We start from the raw sequence: 21861 nt of genomic DNA, 5'->3' as shown, positions 1-21861 counted from the left end.
TAATGGCTGTTCCTCCAACCAGTCTGCAATAACATGCAACTGCAGAAATTATTTTCAATATTTGACTTTTTTGTGTTTAACTACCATTGGCATTGTCGGCTATTTCGTAAACATTTTTATGTACACTTTCCTGTGAAGGTATTCAAAGAAAAAAGACTTTTTCAAACGTTATGTATAAACTAATTACGCTTAAAAATCGATCTCAACTGAACCCCAACAAGCACACTAGTTTCGCAGTAAGAAGGCAACACATACAAAGCTATTTAACTGTTTATTTTCTGCTGTCCTAATTCACAAAAATTGAGGTAAAAATCACACAAATATCAGGTTTATGATTTGTAAGTGGATGATTAAGCAGATGATCTAACAACAGCCCAGAAAACGGAGAGATAAAAATGTCGCAGATGCGAAACGATTCGTGTAGTGATGAACATACTAAAAATCATGAGTAGAGCGGGGTAAGTGCATGTGCAATGGGGGTGGGAGGGAATTGGGTTTGAAGGACATTGTTATACGTTTCTCTTGAAACAGTCGAAAATCTCGGTCCCTAGCGGAAACGAATCCCCGTACAAAACTAAACTACACTAAATTTGATACAAAAAGTGTTCATTTTCTTCTCGAGAAATAATACTTTGCGCGCAGAGAATGAGAGAATACTGAAAGTCTCGGACATACGTTGTAGCTTTGATGGTTTTTGTAGGCAAATTTGAGGTAGTTTTCCGACATGATGGGTCACAAGTATTTTATATCGATTTGATCGAGCTCCTCTACACGAGTGTGGTACGCGGTAAACAATTATTGTTTGCTATGCACTATACAAACTATAATGTTTGCTCGTTGAAGAGCCGGCCGCGGTGGCCGAGCGGTTCCAGGCACTTCAGTCCGGAGCCACGCGACCTCTACGGTCGCAGGTTCGAATCCTACCTCGGGCATGGATGTGTGTGATGTCCGTAGGTTAGTTAGGTTTAAGTAGTTCTAAGAGTTTTAGGGGACTGATGACCTCAGAAGTTAAGTCCCCCCCTTTTTATTTATTTATTTATTTATTTATTTTTTTGTCCAGAGCCATCTGAACTCGCTGAGGAAGCATGGTAAGAAAGGTGAAATACACGCATAAGTAAATAAACAAAAAGCCTAGCTGAGTAACGCACAGTGTTTGAGTCCACGGCAATGACCGCCCGCGGCGCTCTGTGTTGCAGATCACGTGCGTGGCACTAGTGGGGCCGAGCGCGGGCCTACCTGCCCGCGCTTCCTCGGGGCGGCCCCGCCCACGAGCAGACGACCTGATCGCGGGGACCGACTTCCTGTCGGTGTTCATCGGGTCGTCACTGCCGCGGACTCCCCAGCAGGTGGCCAAACCTAGGTTGCGAGACTCCACCACGGCGCCGGAGGACATCGGCTTCGGTGCCCGCCTGGCGCCCAAGAGCTCCAGCACCACTCTGACCACTTCCCGCGCCACCCCGACGCCCTTTAGCGCTACCACCGAGACCCCACTCTCTGGCCCGTCCACCCGCCAGCAAGATTACAGCAGCACGTACGGCAAACCACCGGCGGAAAGCGACAGCGAGACATTCCAGTCCTCTACAGAACCCACCCAGCGGATCGAGGATTCCGCTTCCGAACTCCACTACAGGACTTACCCGCCACAGAACTCTCCCACGACATCCGACGTCACCCTTCCTCCCGACAGTAGTATATCGGTAGTCACAGATATCGTCACATCGAAACAGGAACTGATATCACTTACCGCCGGAGACCCTACTGATGGTGACCAACACGCCAGTGACGGCGTACTGTCTGCGTCGAGGATCACCAGCTTCTATGTGCAGCATCAGGATGAAAACACACGTGGCACTCAGCATCGTAGCCCTCACCAAACCTCAACGAATGGTGCATACCACAGCAATAGTCCGCACAATTCTGTGCCAGATCCTAATGTTCACTATCAATCGTCGACAGGTCAAGGCGCCGAGACAGGAAGCCTGTTTCACAGCAGTGTTGGTCCCAGCCCCAGTTATCACACTGTAACGCTCCACGAGCAGCGTCAAGACCACAGTTACCAGGGACACAGTACTGCCTTTCCCCAGTCCACCTCCAATTCGTGGTTCTCCTCCCATCCCACTCAAGCTACTCAAATAGTTGTTAGCCATCCTGGACAGCCGACTTCTCGGCCCGAAAGTTCGACAGTACAACAAGTAATCTCCGTCCGGGTCTCTTCGTCGGTAGTGCAGGGTCCCTCATCACCGCCCAACACTGCACGAAGTAAACCGTTCGGTGTATCTCAAGAGAGTGATTCTCCATTTCACCACAGCAGTGAATCTTCCAGTCACGACAATTTTCTTTCTAGTCGGACGGAAGGTGATGGTGCGAGGCAGTACTCGCAGACGTCGTTGCCCGATTCTGCGCAGGCGTCTCAAGAACGAGCCGTGGAGGACCAGCAGCAGGTGGTTCCCACGTCACTCGTGACCGAGGACCAGCCGGCGGCGACGGCTGTGCAGCGCAGCCAGTTCAGCGTCGAGGAGTCTTCCCCATCGGATATCTCGGCGCTGCACGCGCAGCGAGACCACCACAACAGGCAGCACAACTACCACGACGATGGCAGCGACCAGACGATCGCCACAGTGGTCGAGGTGCCAGCGCCCGCCGTGGTCAACTACGAGTCACGCGTGTCGTCGCCCACATCCAACAGCCGCGTCCAGTTCTACAGTGGGCCACCGCCGAGCCAACCTGAGCCCGTGAGGCGCCACGGCTGGACTCCTCAGCGCGGTCGCAAGAGCTTCGGTCACCAAGGCCAACAGCAGCAGCAGCATCAACAACAGCAGTCGCAGCAGCAGCAGCAGGACCAGCAGTCGCCAGCTCACCACCACCAGAGCCACTCTGAACCCTCAGAGCACAACTACGAGCAACCGGAGCAGAACTATGAAGTGGACGAGCAGCTGAGTGTGGTCACCAATGGCCGTGCACACGGCATTCAGCCCCAAGACGCGTCGCAAACCACTCAGCCCTCGACGGCCCCTGTGTCTGCGCCAGAAAATCCGCAGGTATGATTATCGCTTATTTTTTAACTAAATTATTTATTCGGTCTTCACAATTACAGCCCATTATCTAGATAAATAACATAGGCTCACAACAAACATTTTTGTGTGCAATCTAATGTGTACAGTATATAATAGAACTGTCATTAAACCAGAATGCCTTTATGCATCAGAAAGCCTTTCGTTAAATCTAGCCAAACAATCAGGTGAAGTAGTAAAGAACGGCCGGCTGGAGTGGACGTGTGGTTCTAGGCGCTACAGTCTGGAACCGCGAGACCGCCTACGGTCGCAGGTTCGAATCCTGCCTCGGGCATAGATGTGTGTGATGTCCTTAGGTTAGTTAGGTTTAAGTTGTTCTAAGTTCTAGGGGACTGATGTCCTCAGAAGTTGAGTCCCATAGTGCTCAGAGCCATTTTTTTAGAAAAGAACGGCAGGAAAGTACTGTAATCAGGAAAATCTTGGGACCAAAATATGAGAATGGGAAATGGAAATTAAGAAATATACAAGAAATTTATGAAAAAACAGAGCAATAGAGCAAACATTAGACACGATGATTGAGAGAAGAGTTGCATTGTATGGACACATAAAAACGCTCGATGAAAGCAGAATAACAGGAAGAACTTTTAAGTTCTTTAACAGGAACCCAAAAACATCAATGGCGTGGATAAAAGAAGTTGAAGCAGACCTGAGGGAAAAGGAAACAATGGATACAGAAACTGGAGAAAGATAAAGGTTCAGAGTAAAAGTAAAAGATTTCAAGGGCCTCCAGGAGAGAACAAAGAAAAAGCAGATGCAATATGACTGAAGAAAGATGAGAAAAGTGTAGGGAAAGGATGAAAATTACTGGAAAGAAAGGAAGGAGGAAAGAAAGAATACGTAAGTTATTTCATGTGGTCCTTAGTAGGCCAAATCAATAAAAAAAAGTTTATTCCTGCTACAAACATTACGAAAAAATTCTGATTTCAATAAGAAACGAACGCTTCGACAAAAGCAAAAAAGAAAGAAAAGAAAATACTTTTTACGACTCAAAACTATTGCAAACATATTAGCAGGCTGCAAATACTATGGCGTTTCGTATTACAGTCCTGTTTCATATTACCACGATCTCCCCTACTATTTTAGTATCTAACATGGTCTTAAGCATATATTAGTGCTTTATCAATACCATTCTCTGATATTTGTGTTCTTGGCACAACTTTTTTTTATTAATAATTTTTTCTCCTATCTAAATAACCAGTGACATCCAACTCCAAAGTCTCTGACAATCAACTGGGTGCCGGGTAGGTTGTCACAAAATTTTCTCGGACAGAACTTTTTCTCTGAAAAGTTGATGCCATGGTTAAAATTCGTGCAGAAGTATAGTCAAGCATACATATTACGAGATATACTAATGATAGGAACGGAAACTGTGAACAATGCCTCTTCATAATTTAATAATCATTCATTGTGACAACCTATAACAATGTGCACTAGTGTAAGATTGTCATTTCATGAATAACGCACATAAATTTTCGTTTATTTCCATCTTCATTTTTCGATGTCATCTCATTCCATGCCTTCAGTATAGTTTCCCTGCGCTTCCAATGACCGCTTTTTGTAACACTTTGTACACATGTAAGGATTAGATGCCTTTACGTTAGGAAGGTAAACATGTATGAGTAAAATCACAGTTTAATCTTAGTTTAATTAAACAACGATTATATGAGATAACCAATGTTTAATTAAACAATAACAAAATAAACATTCATTATATCACTCTGATGACGCGTACAAATATTACCCAACAATAATGACACTCTCTAAGCATGTGATCACAGCCAACCAGTTATTCGATTGCTAATTACCTCGTAGACAACTGTCTCATTGTGGAACTGTGCCACTAGCTCGGAATTTTCTTGCACGCATCGTACATTGTTTTTCGCCTGGCTTGCTTTTTATTCTGTACTACTGCTGTTCACTTGCCAGTGTGTTAGCTGAAGCAGTAAAGAAGGAATAGGTACGGGCTCGCAATTTTTGAGCAAAATTGTAACGATGCAATACAACGTTATTTGTGGTTGGCGCACTTTATACATAGGCGTGCACGCTCGTGAGTTATCCACTTACTTGGCTGCTAATACTATTGTTAACTGTTCCGACTGGAATCTATATGTGTCCAAACACTCGCGTCATATAGTACAACTGATTTTAAGGTATCTAAATTGCTAGTAACTCTGTTTTCAAGAGAAGTTGAAATTTTCATTGGCTATAATTCGGTGGATCACATTCATACCATTCTGCATGCCTGATCTCTATCATGTATGAAATTATGTTCATCCAGAGGTGTCTTTAGATATCTCTTTAGTAGGACTCTTCTAATCGTTGCACCATATAATTTTAATGCTAAAGGCTCCGAACCGGTAGACAAGTACGGTGTTCTAATAACAATGCAATTTTCTTTCACAACGATAATGTGACCAACTGTGATCAACAAATAGATTTCAAGCTTCCTCAAAGACGAAGATATGTCCCTGATGGGAAGTCAATCTTATCCTCTTAGCTTCATCTAGTATCCCTGTTACCAAATGAACCATCTATTCATGCTTGACGACCCTATTCGTATCGAATTTCTCAGCTGATCTCTGCTATTATACTATATTCTTGGGGAACTCTTGTCTTGTCTGTTGGATTAATAACCCAGTAAGGAAGCTTATGGTGAAGAATGACCTAGCTGCAGCCTTTAGCTTGTTCACCAAACGACACACTCTTTCTGTATTGCGGTGTAATGAAATATACCAGAAATATTAAAATGGTTTGTCAGACCTAGTCGTGCATCCGTCCCCTTCTCTGTCACTAGCAGTGATCTAATCAGGGTTCTAGTTAGTCTCACGATCCGAGTTAACGTCCCAACATGTGCCAGTACTCCTATCTTAGCTGGCGCTACAAAGTAGAATACTGTAAACAGTTCTTTGGATGTAGGAAAGCCAATCTTGTCATCCTCAGATGTAGTGGTCCATCAATATAGGTAAGAAACGTTTCGGAACTATTTCAAAGACCAGATAGCCTAACCTTCTTGATGGAAAATAATTAGATTTGTTTGGAAAACAAGAACCCCGAATGGTGAAGCTCGTTTAGGGTGAGCTAAAGCCAGGCAATGCGCTGTCTTCAGTTTTGCTCCAACTGAATATTTGTCTTGTTGCATAAAAATATTTCACGACAATAGAATCCTATTTTTAAATCACATTTCGAATCACAACTTTCTTCCTCTTAAATCACTCTGTGTTGTATCTAGAAACTGTCACCTTTCGGCCGAAACAGATAATTAAGTGTTTGTGCCGAACAATAAACCATCTTGATAAGATATTTCGTAACTGTACATTGCATCACTATTCAATCTCTTCTCGTAGCGCGATGTGATCTCTTGATATTTTACATTTACATCTTTGCTCTGGAAACCACTGTCAAGTGCATGGCGAAAGGTACTTGCCGTTGTACCACTTAAAGTTGTAGGCACAAGAGCCCGGACACGAATCCTTAAGGTTCTCTTGTATTCAGGAGAATCATGCTGTCATAGTATACTGCACGAGAAATTCAAGATACCACGTCATAATTTATTTAACTACATTCTAGAACGCCAGTGAATTGCTCTTCGCATCGGTAAGGATGCGTGTCGAAGAAGTGAGTGATGTCGAAATAGAGAGGGAAAGCTACCCTCATTTCAGAAGTTACAGTGGTTTTCACGGTAAAGTTTGCAGCTGTAAAAATGCGTAAACAGCAATTTATACATTCATAAACCAGGTTAAATAAAGATTTTCTTTGTTACACGTAGAGGAAAGAAGTTTTATTAAGGTTCTAGAAGTTCCACTACAATATACTCGAAATCCTTCACATTTTAGAATATCGCACGTAAAAACATGAAAACAGAAGAATTTCGCGCCTTTACTTTCACTTCTAACTACCAGACAAAACTGGCATTGCCGGGTGTTCATTTTGCCAATTTTCTATTAGAAACGAAAACAAAAAGTGACCTGTGTTTTTGCAGCGAACTATAGAAAAAAATTTCATTTCCATGGATTCATGAAAATACCTTTGACGTTATGAGACAGTTGTTGAAAGAAATATGCACAAATGCAAATATATAAGTACAGTATTGCCTTAGCATCACATTTCAAAAGCTTCTATTCTCTTGTTGGCTGAACTACACACCGGCCACGTTTCACTTCCGTGCAAAGCTACATTCCACACAAACAGCTTCAGAAAAGGCTTTCTAATATTTAAATTTAAATTCCATGTTAAGAAATTCCTCTTTTTCAGAGAATCTTTTCTCGCTGCTGCCACCGTGATTTTGATATTCTCTCTAAATTGACCACTGTCAGTTATTTTGCAGCCCAGACAGCAAAAATATTCAACCACTTTTCGTGTTCACTTTTCCTGACCTAATTTTCTTAATATCATCTGATTTCATTCGACTAGATTCCGTCACCTTTGTTTTGCTTTTGTTGATATTTACCTTATAACCCCTTTTCGAGACGAACTGCTATAGACAAACCAGAACTAAAGTATATACTGCGATGAATTATGCAATGAAAGAATCGTAACAGTAGAAACATTTTCTTACGGATACCGTAATTTAAAATTTACTTCAGATTATTACGAAATTGCCCAAAAAGGTTGTTTAATAAGTGAAAACTATTATCATCTTCTTCTTCCTCCCAAAGATTAGGCTGTTGCCTGTTCTGAACTCAAAAACAATTTTTTTCAGGGTATTCTAATGTCTGTTTAGCCATTCGGCTTGTTGTTGAGGATCTTCTCAGAAGTTCTGTGACCTGACATTCTCATGAGGCGTTGTGTCTAATCTTCACGATATTTTTGAATTTTTTCATTCATGTTGAAAATATTTAATTCTGTTCTAGTATCTTCATTTCTAATCATGTCTCTTCTTATGAAGCTCTTCGTCTTCTCTGCGAAGTAGAGTCCCGGTACTGATATTTTGTATTAAACGACTGGTCTCCCTGTTTCTTGAGTCGTATTTATAAAAATTTCCTAAAAATTAATTCAGTAACTCAATCTATAAATGTTCTCTCGGTGAAATATATCCGTGTTTTTATATCATGGGTCTTCGTTTAGCTACAAATTTACGGGCAGGTATTTCAGCGCCTGTCCATAACGTCCTCCGCATTGACAGAACGTTAAAATCTCGACAGAGAGAGACCTCGACATCAATTGGATATTAAACTCACCCACCGCAGACCAACCTTCGCTGACGAAAAGATAAACGACTGAAGGGAACCCATTCCCGCTAACAAGTGTTCTAAATTGTGAAGCTTAAGCTGCAGTCTTCCGAAACTTATTTGCGCCCGCTTGTGGCAGTAATGATCTCTAGAGGGCTAATCTGCCACTTTGCATGCACGATACCTCTTTTTACGGGCGCTGCGTTGTCCTCTAAATCAACACAGCCGAACAGCGCGCCAGTGGCTAATGCGAGACTAACTCTGCAGGAAACTAATTATCCGAAGGCACTCCATCCCGTGGAAGGTCGGCAGCACAGTAACAAGCGTGACGAGGTGGATTCACGGCTCCGTCTGTGAAGCTGCTATCGACACCCTAAGGACACAGCCGACTCGCTAATGCAATACGCTCCTGCTCTGGTGCTTCCGTAAGCGGGACGGCGGCAATGGAATGTCGTTCTTACACAATACTCCTGACACTTCACTTCTGGGTATTCCCTGTGGAGTGATGTTTAACTGCACACCGCATAAATCTTCCTTAAGATTCCGTATGTCAAGAGGTTAGGGAGGTACAAGGTCTCCTTGTCACGACGTAGCGATATCTAGCGTCTTCACACATACAATTCCTTACCCAGCCGTTCTCGTATTGACGAAAAATTGAATGTGAGGCCCAAAGCATCGGTTCGAGACCCTCTAATGATTCCGCTAATATTTTGCATGCCACCAACGGTGTGTAAAGGTTGAAACAAAAAGATCAGAATGGAAAGATGTGGTATCACATGTCCCACAAGGATCAGTGTTGGGTCCATTGCTTTTCTCATTATCCGCTGATGTGCCGATTTATATCTCCAAACGAAAATATCAGTTCTACGCTCACGATCTTTAGCTACTCCCATCTGGAAGTCCAACAAAACTGTGCATAGCCATCCAGGATGTAAGTGCTGACTTATTTGCCTTATTAGAGTACACCCAGAACACGGGTTTGAAATTGATCCCACCAAAAAAGAAAGCTATCTCATTCACTCATAAAAGACTTACTTTCCCTCAGTCCAGAGGAACGCTTCTACCATTAATCCGAGACGGCACAGAAATAACATTTCCTTCTTCTGCAAACGACTTGAGGCTAATTGTGAACCATTACTTAGACTGGACTGAACACACAAATGTGCTCAGTAAGAAAGTGCCTGCGTCACTTAATTCACTATCCAAACATAAGAAAACAGTTTCTCTCGAGCTTGAAAAGAAACGCGTGGAATCACTAACACCCCTCTTACCTGATTATGGCAATCTTATTCTGCAAGGACTTTCGAGAGCGAGCTCACACATGCTGGAACTGGCGATGAATTCTTGTGTGGGATACATTTCTTGCGTTCGCTATTAAGACCATATCACTCATGCCTACCAACAATTATCATACCTATGTGCTGATAAGCGTAGATACTATCATAATCTGTATTTTTCCTATTATCTTTTCAATCATTGCATTTTTCTTCAATCCTTACACACTACGAATACTGCTACTACTGTTACCTGAAGATCAGAATAGATATGCTGGTTACCAACAAAGTAAAAGCCTCTCTGTGGCACCAGGTAACATAGACATCTTCTAAGAATCATGGAAACCTGTCTTTGAAATAATAAGCCTCAAAATATGAGAGGAATTAAGTGTTCAGCTACCCTGAGATCTTGGAAGATTCATGAGAAAGATCGCAGGAAAGAGGCTCAAAAAATCGAAGAAGTTATGAAACGAATATGACGCAACCTGATCAACCAAGACATGTTACTTCCAATGACAATAACTTCAACGCACCAAACGCTACATCAGATTGTGATATAGTTAAGTGGGTCTGAATGTCGAATATTGATAGTCTAAATGGCTTCAGGAGGCTTAGTGGCTAAATCAGCTCCGTCTTTGGGATAATTTTCGACTTTAAAGCGGAGACTGTGCTATATGGTGAGCTATTGAGCGAATATGGATGTGGAATGTTGGTAAGTCTGGATGGCTTGAAGACTTACTGATTCACACAGCCTCTTATTTGAAATTTTTGTCGTTCTTCAGGTAGTGAAGGCTACTCCAGATGGTGAAATAGTTGAACTAGATCATAATGTGGAGTGTTAGGAAGTGCGGATGGCTTTTTGGACGGGAAGGGCGGCTTACTGACTGATCCAGCCTTGTATTTGGGTCGTTTAGGCTGATGTAAGGTACCAAAGAGTAGACCAGCGGCTGAAGTTGAACACGTGGATCTGAATGTGGAGTCTTTCGAAGTCTGGATGTCTTGGGGAGGCTCGCTGATTGATTAGCCTCGTATTTGGGATTTTTGGATGGTCTTACGGCACCAAAGGTTACACCACATGGTGAATTTCCAGAAACAGACCTGGATATGAGATGGTGGGAAGTATAGACGGCTTGAGGAGGTTTACTGATTGATCCAGCCACTTAACTGGGACATTTAGGTGGTCTCAAGGTACCAAAGACTACACCAGATGCTAAAATTGTAGAAGTAGATCTGGATGTGCAGTGTCTGGTAGCCTTGATGGCTTTGGGGAGGGGCAGGAGGAGAGTTTAATGATTGATTCTGCCTATTATTTGGGATGGTTTTGCTTTTTTAAGGTACCAAAGGCTACACCATATTGTGAAATCGCTGAAGTGTGTCTGGGTCTAGAATTTTAGGCTGTCTGGATGGTTTCGGGGATTTACTCATCTACTCGGCTTCGTATTTGCGGATTTTACATAGATGTGTTGGTGTTGCAGGTGGACAGCGCAGGCAACAAGGCCGGCTACGTGGTGGAGGGCCGCGGCTTCCGCAAGTACCGCGTCGAGGAACGAACCCCGGACGGCTTCATCGTGGGCGAGTACGGCGTCGTCAACAGCGAAGGCGACCCCCTGCGGGCGGTGCGCTACACGGCCGACGGCACCGCCCCCACCAAGCTCATCGACCAGGCGCTCAGCCACTTCCTCTCCCTCTGACGTCACTGCCCGCTGGACGCCACGCCCACCGCTACCTGCCGACTCTGCGACTGCTCCGCGATGCGCAGGTGCCACCAGTCAGTTTCCCTGACCTGCTGGTTGTGATCTGTGTTTTTAGGTTCGATAAGAAAGCCACTGTAAAATTGTTGTCAATACACGTTGCTATTCTCAAAAGAAGTTTCAATACAGAGATCAAAAGACCAGTAGTCCTATTTAAGACATATGCATGCTAAAGCATAAAGGGCTGAAAATACATTCACAAGTGGGGAAAATTACATACACTAATATCTTTGTTACTACGCTTACGTCACAACAATATACTGCATGTAGTAGACACAGTGTGCTACGCAATAGAAGCTCACCAATTCAGCTCACGCCGCAAACAAGACGTCTCATTTCCCCACTGCAGCTGATCTCTTCACAATAGATATAAAATTATCTTTAAGACGCAACATAATTTAGCCTAAGAGGCTATGTCCTCACGTATCGAATTACCGTACCACAAGATTCGAAACTAATCATATATCCCTCCGTTTTGTATTCAAAACACGGACGCAGCAGTCGAAAGGAAAAGATAAGGCAATGTGTTGTGGGATGATCAGAATACGATATAACATCATGCACGGCGCTCAACGGTCAAGAAAAGCAAATGAAACAGCTGGGACGCTACGCTGCCGTTAACCTAGAAGGACTAACTGCCAGACTTGTAGAGATCACGCTGGATTTGCGTTTTGCATGTCGTATAGCCTTCGTGTCGTTTACGTACGAGACGAGATTCTAGTTCCCCCCCTCGGAGATGCCATGCCTCCTTTGCACCATTGCTGCGGTTTCGATGAAACGTGAACTACCCGGTTTAATGATTTGGTGCTTTCGTCACAAATCTGAAGCGCATATTTTATAAATATGCACTCAGTGTACTAAATAACGTTTCAGACATTTCCGATGTTGAATCTGTAGGTAGTGTCGCCTAATATCTTAAGCGGCAACCGCTTGTATCCGCTGCTTGTATAAAATGCGCTTTGCATGTGCTACCTCTAGACCTCTAGTAGTGTGACAGGAAACGCAGATCCAGTGGTCATCTCATTTACGAGTGAGGCTGACGCAGTTGGGTCTGCGTCTTCATAGAGCTTCCAGAGTTTGTCTAAGCTGGCTCTCTTTGTCCTAGTGGCTAAAGAGCGAGGCTTCAGCTGCAGTGCTGAGAATTTGTTCAAAGAGGTTACTTTTTACTAACGCAAGTATAAATTTAATTTATCTTTCTCCGCTTTGATACCGAAGATTCTTGCCACAGTTAAGCTTCCTATTGCTTCCATGTTACAGGACGGGCACATAAAACTGCCCTCAAAAAGTGTTTCATGTACCTTAAGACAGCCAACCCACCTTACAATATCCATAACTGGGGCGGATGATGTAAGGTTGGTTGCCTAGCTTAAGGTGCTTGAAATATTTTCCAGTTCACTTTTATTTTTCCCACCTGTAGTTACATATTAATGCAATATCTTTGCTGAGAATCGTCATTACAAGATTCCATGGTATATGTGTTTGTCTTGCTTGCTTTCTATGTTTTTTGTCTTGCAGTCTTGTGTCAATCATTTCATCTCTCAGTGTTTCTTACCCAGCGCCCTCGAAAATATTCCCATTTCTACGATTTAGGTTCTAGTAGATAATGACAGATTATGAGTCATGTCTTATTTCCGAGCCAAGAGAATGCTTGATGCAGTTCACACTCATTTATGACAAAAACTTCTTTGGTTTAAACAAACGCTCACAGTATTCTAGTCACAACTTCTGAACACAACTTTTGGCAGCCGCTCAACAATAAGAACGTTCTTTCAGGTATCAAACTCGCTTACTCTAAGTACACAAGGAAAAACCCTGGGAGGTTTCCCAAGTACAGTCAACCCTAACTGTTCATCCGATTATTTCATTTCAACTAAGTTTCCTTTTTATAACGACGTCACTAAGTTAATATTAAAAATAGTCCACAATTTTTTTTAGTTCAGGGACAATTTTTTGCAAATAATTTCTAAAGAATATGCGCAGTGCACCACAGTCATCCCCAACGTCAGTTTTTCTTAACTCTGTATCACTTAAGAGTGTTTATTCCGTCGCTATTGACCTCAATCTCGATTTTCATTATTACTACAAATCAGTTACAAGCCGTATGTTTTCTTTGTTGCTGATTTAACAACTTGTCTCTTTTTGCAATAGCCACTCCAACTAGTAATTTTCAAAAATTTCAGGTCTTTTCAACATTTTCTGAAATCTGATTCTCGGCTATTCTGGTCAGTCTAATTCTTCTGCTACAATCTATGAATTTGTCTTCTTTCCAATCCAATTAACAATATTACCTTTTATCTTTGCTGCCAAGGCAAGTCCTTCAAATAGCTAATACAACTGTAAGTTTTTCGAGATTTGCCCTCCTCTACGTTCACTGCTGCAAAACTATTGTATTTTCCTTTCAAGATCCCGAACATTTATTCGTTTTTTTTAATTTTTTTATTTTTATTTTTTTATTTTTTTTTGTTAGAGTCAAGGTTTCAATTGCATACTTTAAAGCGATAATTAAAAAGTAGTTTCAGATCAATATTTCGATTATTTCTAGAGATTTTACTACTTTTTAGGAAATTTGTCGGGCTACAATAAGCCTTATTTGTGCTTAGTAATCCAATTTCAATTTCATCTTTGATGTTACTTGTTGTATTGAAGAAGGCTTCTAGATATTTAAATTCGTTAACTTCTTCAATTATTTCAATTTCGACTTTGAAATTACTGTTTATTTGGGAGTACTTGTGAGCACAATGCATTATTTGTGCTTAGTAATCCAATTTCAATTTCATCTTTGATGTTACTTGTTGTATTGAAGAAGGCTTCTAGATATTTAAATTCGTTAACTTCTTCAATAATTTCAATTTCGACTTCGAAATTACTGTTATCTTTGGGAGTACTTGTGAGCACATTTTTTTTTCTGCTGACATATCACGATGTTAATGATACACTACAAAATCAAAGTTCCTATTCTTCCTTCCAGGTTAGAATTATTTTCTCGGCATCTCGTCTTTAACCTTGTACTTACGCAACAGGTTATAAATAAATTCTACTCGAAACATACAACAGTCGATATCGCGGAATTCTATATACCATTTACTTGTTCTTCAAAATAATTTATTGTGCTGTATCTATACGTTTTCCTACGCTTTTTCATCATTATATGATCTTAGACGGTTATACGTGTGGCGAGTTCGAGAGCCTGGCCGCGGATTCGATCCTAAGCAGCGTGGCGTCCCAGGTAGGTTAGCACAGCCTGCGCGATGACTGCCCGTCCAGGATTTGGGCCCATCTGGACGGCTGGGCCGTATTCGGGCCCTGGCAGCACTTGTCGCGTCGGCAAGGTGTGCATTGGTTTAGTTTCCCCTCTAACTCTGACATGGCACTAATCTATGGAACATGAAATACCGCCGAACTCACCTCATAGGCAGATGTTATTATTCCACCTCAGATACAGTTAACAGTTCTTGCATACCATTTGGCAGGTTGCACATATAAATAGTCAAACGCCTCAAGGTCGATCAATGTGTTTAACCAATGTCGCTTTTCAATTCACAGTGATTCTATGACTCTGTGGTGTAGATATCGTGAAATCTACATCAAAGGTACTTGAAAGAGCGAACTAACGGTCGTATACAATAAAACCACATTTCAACAATATCGCAACAATGTGCCTATAATATTAATGACAATACAAAAGCAAGAATGCTAACAAACATTGATGTCTGTGATATATAAACTCTGTAATATGAAATGGACTTTGAACTGTGCTCATAAGCTAGTCTGAGACCAGTGATAATACTTTTTCCTCTGTTTTTTGTTTCTTCAGTCTTTTTTTTTTTGTAATTTAGTTATGAAAGTATCGTTATCCTTTATTTCAGTTCCAATACTAGTGCTTACAGATCTTCTGGACAGTTATCTCCGCTTTTATTCCATGGAAACTTGTTCCAAGTGACCAAAAACTGGATCGGTGAGAAAGTGGAGGTCTTAACAAACGATTTTGTATCATTGTTCGTCGACTAATGCAATGTGATCGCCGATGTCAGTACACCGTTCATAGCTTCTTGCCAATGTAATTAAAAATGTACCATTAAATCTTATACTGCAAATAAACGTCTCGCTGTTTTTTATAATTATTCTCTGTGATTTCAGTTGTGTTCATTAATGCTCCTTTTAATCACCATGGAAATGTTACGATATATTTCCGTAACAAAAAGTTTCACTCAATGTAAATTACTGATCTTACTTATAATCAAAACATAAATACTTACATAGCTTTTTATTCTGTAAAAAAAGGAATATGGCTACAGAAAATTTGCTGTTCTCGACAGTGCAGGAAACACTAACAGACTGTAGAGAGTAGGTGAATTAAGGAAGACTTCAGGATTTACCAAACACCTATGCTACAAGCGACATTATTCGGAATGCTGTGTCAACCAGCAGTGTAAGGCTAAGTGGTGCAACGTCTTAAAATGTGCTAAGCCTTCTTCTTGACGTTTTGGCTTTGCAATCGTTGACACTGTAGGTGCAATACTCTCTATTTCATACACATACACAGTTGTATAAAAAAGTCAGAACTGCAAGCGTATTTGATTAACACTGGACAAAGAATGTTGAAATTGAAAAATACAGAAGTCAAAGTAAATGTAGGCATACTTTAAGGTATCCATTACACAGTCTTCAAAGTTGGGTGAAATTGTTGGTATAATATGCAGAGCATTGTAATAAAAACTAATGCTGATTCCTACCATGATGAGAGAATGAATGCACTTTCTCTTTTCTTGTAAAGTGTAATCACTTCCCCATAACCGTTCACTTCCTCTGTGCAACTGTTTTCTTTATATTTTTGGGGGGTATTGTAATAAGAACATCAAATGTAATTGGGGTACTAAATTCTGATTTAGTTGCAATTCTGATACAATGATGTTTGTCATCCTTAATTTGCGACTTATAACGAAATACATGAATTATTGAATATTTCCAACTGGAATGTCATAATACATAACTAGTGCATTTCACTATAATATTACAAAATTCATTAAACGGAACTATAATTTTATGGGACTAGTTGTGTGTGTAAGAATTAGTTTACTTCATACATAACTCATAAAAAGCAAATTATAGTATTGTACTTTGTATAAGGAATTATTTTATATCTGGTTACAAAGCGCTACAGGCATGCCACTGGGTTTGATACAGGATACATATTTTTCTTTTGATGTGTAAATGGTCCCAAATCATCTGCTGATAAATGGAAAATAATAATTTTGCTTCAAAATTAATTCCACCTTAGAGGAACTGAAAGGCATGTTCATGAAAGTTATTCACTTCATCTCTGTAAACAGAATGTCACTCGATATTGACTCATTACAAATCTGCAAACAAGACAGGGCGCAACTGCAGAAATAGCAGGAAAGTGCAGAAAAAATAAACAGAATTAGAGGACGTCATTCTGTGTTGCCTTTGCTCTTGTAGTGAGTGTAGTTTTTAGCAATTAATGTGTCTGGATGTTAACTTACTGTGTAAACTTTTATTCATTAATGCTGTGCTGAATATTAACCAGTAGTCAACTCCATAGAGAGACATAAAGTATATAAGACACAAGAAAATTTTCTTTAAACAACTATTTCAAAATCACAGCCTCACAGTAGATTTATTTCCTAAAATAGTGTTACTTTAACAACATTAGCTTTCATGAATAGATCTCTAGAAAAAAATATGACTAGTTTTGTTAATAGTCTATCTCTATAGCTAAATGGTTATTGCATGTTGGTGCTGACAACAGTTCTTCCATGGTGGAAGAACTATAACTAGATTGATGGAGCCTTGGATGGACGAGTGAGGAGCTGCTTTAGCAAGAAGGAGATAATAGACTATAATGATAATTTTAAAAATAAAGCAAAATTACTTGAGAAATATACTTACTTTGTAAACGAATTTTTAAACATAAAATGTTAGTGTTTGCATGTTTTAATGTATGAACTTACACCTCTGAACAGAGTAATACAAATGTCAGTGAAATCGAACACAGTTGCATCGTCAACATCACTGCATGGTATCCAAAATATGATCGAAAAAAATTGTATTCAATTAAAAAATATCTAAGTCATCATCACAAATAACAAACCCCATTAATATTACCCAAACGTCTGTTATCTAATAACACCTATTAGCAAATTATACAGATTAATGGCAATAAACAGCCTAAAATAATATTCAGTCATCAGTTGGTAACTAATGAACAGAAGAGGACAAAAGTAATACAGAAAATTTCAAGTAGTTGTTATATTCAGCAAAATAGGGTATGAACAAATTAAACTGTTCATTTTTAAAATTTCTTTGCCACTTTGAGACAGATATGCTGTGTCTGGATTTTAGAGCATGACTTTTAGTTTCGTAGTGCAAAGAGTATTATGCCAACAATAATTAAAACATGCCAACAGAAACCAGCAAATAACAGCCACGTATTAACAAGAACACCAACTGGAAACCATCACATCTTCAATTGTAAGCTTACCAACGTTTTTTGGGGCTTGTGAGTCTTGTAGATTTTCTTATTAGTAATACCACACTGCTGTTGATTATTACATGCCTCAAGCAATTTTTAAATGATAGTATATAGCACAGTTGAGTTCAGTTTTCACTTCATTCATATTTATTATTCATGAACAGTATCGATGGTCAGTTTACTTCAAATAAATAATGTATTTTTTAAAACAAAGATCAGTAACCTATGTGGTTGTAGGGAGCATACCAACAGTTCACAAGTGCCCATTCATAGTTACACAGATGGCTAACTAACAAGAAGGGAACAAGGCCATAACTCGATAAAAACATCGCTAAATTACTCTTATTGGCTGACATAGCGACTGTACATCTAGGTGACAACAATAGTAGCTTTGTTCTTTGAGTACTAGCTGCTAACTGACTGTAGTTTTGTGGTTCTGCCTATTTAAACATGCAATTAGAACAGTTTGTTCAAAATGTTAATGTATAAAGAGATATTATATGTTAGAAAATAACATATACACAAAATATTTAGTTCAACTGTTGTATAGATGTCCTTAAATTGGCTCAATTAATTGCTCCCTCTTATGGGGCAAAAGCTTTAGTGACCACTTGGAACTACGAAAGTCCACCAAGAAATTCTGAAAACTTTAATTTTCTAGCTGAAATATTTTACAAACTAACATGTTATTCTGTGAAAGTTATGTATGGAATCAGAAAATTTATGGTTGCAAGACAACAACACTATAATTTTGAAAGGATTACATTCTATAATTCTGACATTCTATTCTAGATACTGACAACTTTGAATTAAGATAAATTTCGAATTATATAGCCTTCGTAAAAGACAAGACATTTCTTAGAAAGACTTGAGCAAAAGATTTCAAATAAAATATATATCAATACTATCACAAAACGTCATCATCAGTACAGAAATTTGAAATAAAGACAGTTTTAGTGAATCATTAATTTAGAATACTTATACCTGAACTATGTACATTGTTGGTAGCAGCAGATATAAATCATATACTAAATAATAAAGGTTTAAAAAATAAATGTTATGTAAGAATTTTGAGACATCATATTTTCAAACCTTATGTTTTGAATAGGGAATACAAAATAAGAAAAGAAAAATATATTAGGTAGTGGGATTACAATAAGTGAAACTATTCCACCTTGATGAAATTTCAACCTGAAATCAGACTCTAGTTGTAGTGAAATGGAAGACATGAATGAATGTTGAAATAATTTACAAGCATGTGGAATACATGACACTAAAACTTAAAGTATAGCAATGAAGTTGACATAAAAGCAAAAATCATAGTTAAAGGCAAGGTATCCTAGTAAAATAAAGCTTCTGAAAATGCTTACAAATGCTAAAGAGCAAATTAAAGGCTATCAGGCACTGAAATGTCCTTTAGAGGTGTAATTATTTGATATAAGTGCCCAGGAACAGTCAAATACTTCAGTCAGCTTCTAAACTGACAACAAACAAACAATAGTTTGGAATGTTCAGTGTGAATGAAAGGTTTTGGAGATGGTGAAAGAAGGAGTGTCTTTTTTAAGACTGTTATTTGTCGTTTTGACTTTGTTTGGGAACTACTCTTGCATTGTAGTTATTTTTGGGGGGGGGGGGGGAAATAACTGACCTATTGGGTCACTTAGAATCGTATTCATGACTCCCTCAGATTTGCAGCCCAAAGTGCCTATCAAAAATTAATAAGAATTCAGTCAACAGAGTGGACAGATTCATCTGTTGTTGATTTTTATTACACACAGGGGGTACAAAGATGAAAGCAATCTACTTCAAGATAAGTATATGAGGGACTGAAAGGCTGATGTACAAACAGCATGTGATTAAGATATGTACTACATTTCTCCACAGGCATTTACTCTCTATCTCTCTCTGTCTCTCAGTCCCTTGCTCTCTCACTTTCAGTATGCTACCAGTAAGGGGTATTCTCAAATAAATTCTGACAGCTACAAAAAATCCAACATACATGTTGGTATTCAATCAACTCAGCACTTTTTTAGCAATATGTCTGCCTCTAATGGCAAATTGCAGAAATGGAAAACTAACAGGAATTTCTACAATGTAGAGATATTTGTTTTATTTCACACATTATAATTTTCCATGTGAAAAATGCAGAGTTACCATGGCAATCAACATAGGAATACATGTTGAAGTTAACAGTCAAATGATAGTATACTGTGCTGTGCTCGCCAAGATATCTGAAAATTACAGTTCACAAATTTACATACACACATTATCAAAAGGTGGGACTATATACCATGTAATGTGTTATAAATATTTCAACGTTCTATAGGAAAACAAATGTGCTGGCAGAGGTAGTATTAACATAAGGGCATTATCCTGAGTTCACACAACCATCCAAAATTAAATTAAGATGACAGTATTTCTTTACACATATGTATATTTCTTTCTAAAGGGATGGGGACCTAGCTCCTCATAAAGCATATATCGTAACAACAAATATGCAAACAGATAGTAGAACCCTTGAAAGAAAACAGCAAAAGAAGAAGAAAATAATCACACATAAATATGGAAAAATGAATTCCTATGACTAATTGAAAGTATGAAAGGCATTTTACATTTACATGAAACCAAGAAAATGAAAGACTATGACATGTGGTGGTGAATCTGGTATGCCATAATATTACAAACACAAGGAGTAATGCTTAAATTGTGTTCTTGCAGAAAATGTATGTCAACATGCCACTGTTCATATTCACTTGACAAAGTTTGTTTGTCATCAGATCAACAAAAAAAGGGAAAGGAATAAACTCCACAATTAAATCACTTAAGAACTATGATAGCATAATATTGATGCCACACACACTTTTATAGTTTCCTATTAAGATCCAAAATTTGCAACACACACTTCAACTCATGTGATATGGAGAAAAATCACAATTAGCATAAGAATCCTTGCATCGACAAATAGGAAACCTTATTGATCTGACACTAAGTAAATAGGTACAGGAATTATATTACATTTAAATGAAATCAGACATGTAGAAATAAAATTTATTATAGTGGAATGTAAAAATGAATATCAATACACAGTCATAAATTAACAAGAAAAGGTGTAAGATACATCCTGAAGGCCAGAGGTTGAATATGCACATCTCATGGGAATGACCCGATGAATATAGGTTTGTGTTTCACATAAAAAGACTTGTTACATAATAATAAGAAATGGCATTGGTTCAGTTACAGAAGAAAATAGGATGATATTAGGTCTCATGTGCACCCAAGTCTCGATAATACACTTCACTCAAGACAAAGCAAAAATACATCTGTCTAAATGAAAGAAAGAAAAATTATTCACATGTTTCACCACTAATCACATAACATTGGTGGCATTCTCATATTGATATCCTTGCCTACGTGGGAGGGAGCCTTACACATAAAGTTCCTGTGAGTGAGTCTGTTTTCTTGATGGAGCAATACCAGTCGCCTTCACTGCTCACCTCAGGTAGTAAGTGCCACTTCTATTATTCAATAATCATCATATATTATCATTTGCAGGTTGGATAATCTTCACACCATGTCAGCATCACCCTTGTGGACCATACTGCTGTCGAGCCCTCACATGATAACTTTGCAGTGCAGTCTCAAGATGCACTAGGTTGCTGTCTCATAATCATGACTGACTGAATATGTCACTGCTGAAGTGAGCCATCCTGGGAATATATATATATATATATATATATATATATATATATATATATATATATATATATATATATATATGTGTGTGTGTGTGTGTGTGTGTGTGTGTGTGTGTGTGTGTGTGTGTGTGTGTGTGTGTGTGAGAGAGAGAGAGAGAGAGAGAGAGAGAGAGAGAATGTGTATGTGTATGTATGGTAATGAGAATTTTTGAGGTTTTTATGATGTTGCTTAGGACAATGGTAGATGAGCTTGTGGGCCTCACAGCACCTGAGGCCAAAAAAGCTAAATAGCAGTCATTCTTATGACCTGGATTATCACTGGGTGGGCAATCCTTCTTTTTATGACTTGGATTACCAATAGGTGGACAGTCCCACTTTTTACGAACTGGATTACCGCCAAACACTCCTG

General features: G+C 39.4%; 1 protein-coding gene across 1 annotated transcript in view; it reads left to right on the top strand.

Moving 5' to 3' along the window:
* The window catches only part of LOC126237304 (uncharacterized), a 501575-nt gene extending 486193 nt beyond the window's left edge, over positions 1-15382 (top strand). Inside the window, exons 2-3 of the mRNA XM_049947262.1 lie at positions 1197-3038; positions 10989-15382. Of these exons, the coding sequence (XP_049803219.1) occupies positions 1197-3038; positions 10989-11204 (2058 nt within the window). The 3' untranslated portion in view covers positions 11205-15382. The remainder of the gene's footprint in view (positions 1-1196; positions 3039-10988) is intronic.
* The last annotated feature ends 6479 nt before the right edge of the window (positions 15383-21861 follow it).

This window comes from Schistocerca nitens, chromosome 2 (assembly GCF_023898315.1).
Source record: "Schistocerca nitens isolate TAMUIC-IGC-003100 chromosome 2, iqSchNite1.1, whole genome shotgun sequence".
Taxonomy (NCBI): Eukaryota; Metazoa; Arthropoda; class Insecta; order Orthoptera; family Acrididae; genus Schistocerca; species Schistocerca nitens.
The sequence above is the reverse complement of the archived record's forward strand: the minus strand, read 5'-3'. Positions and strand labels throughout refer to the sequence as shown.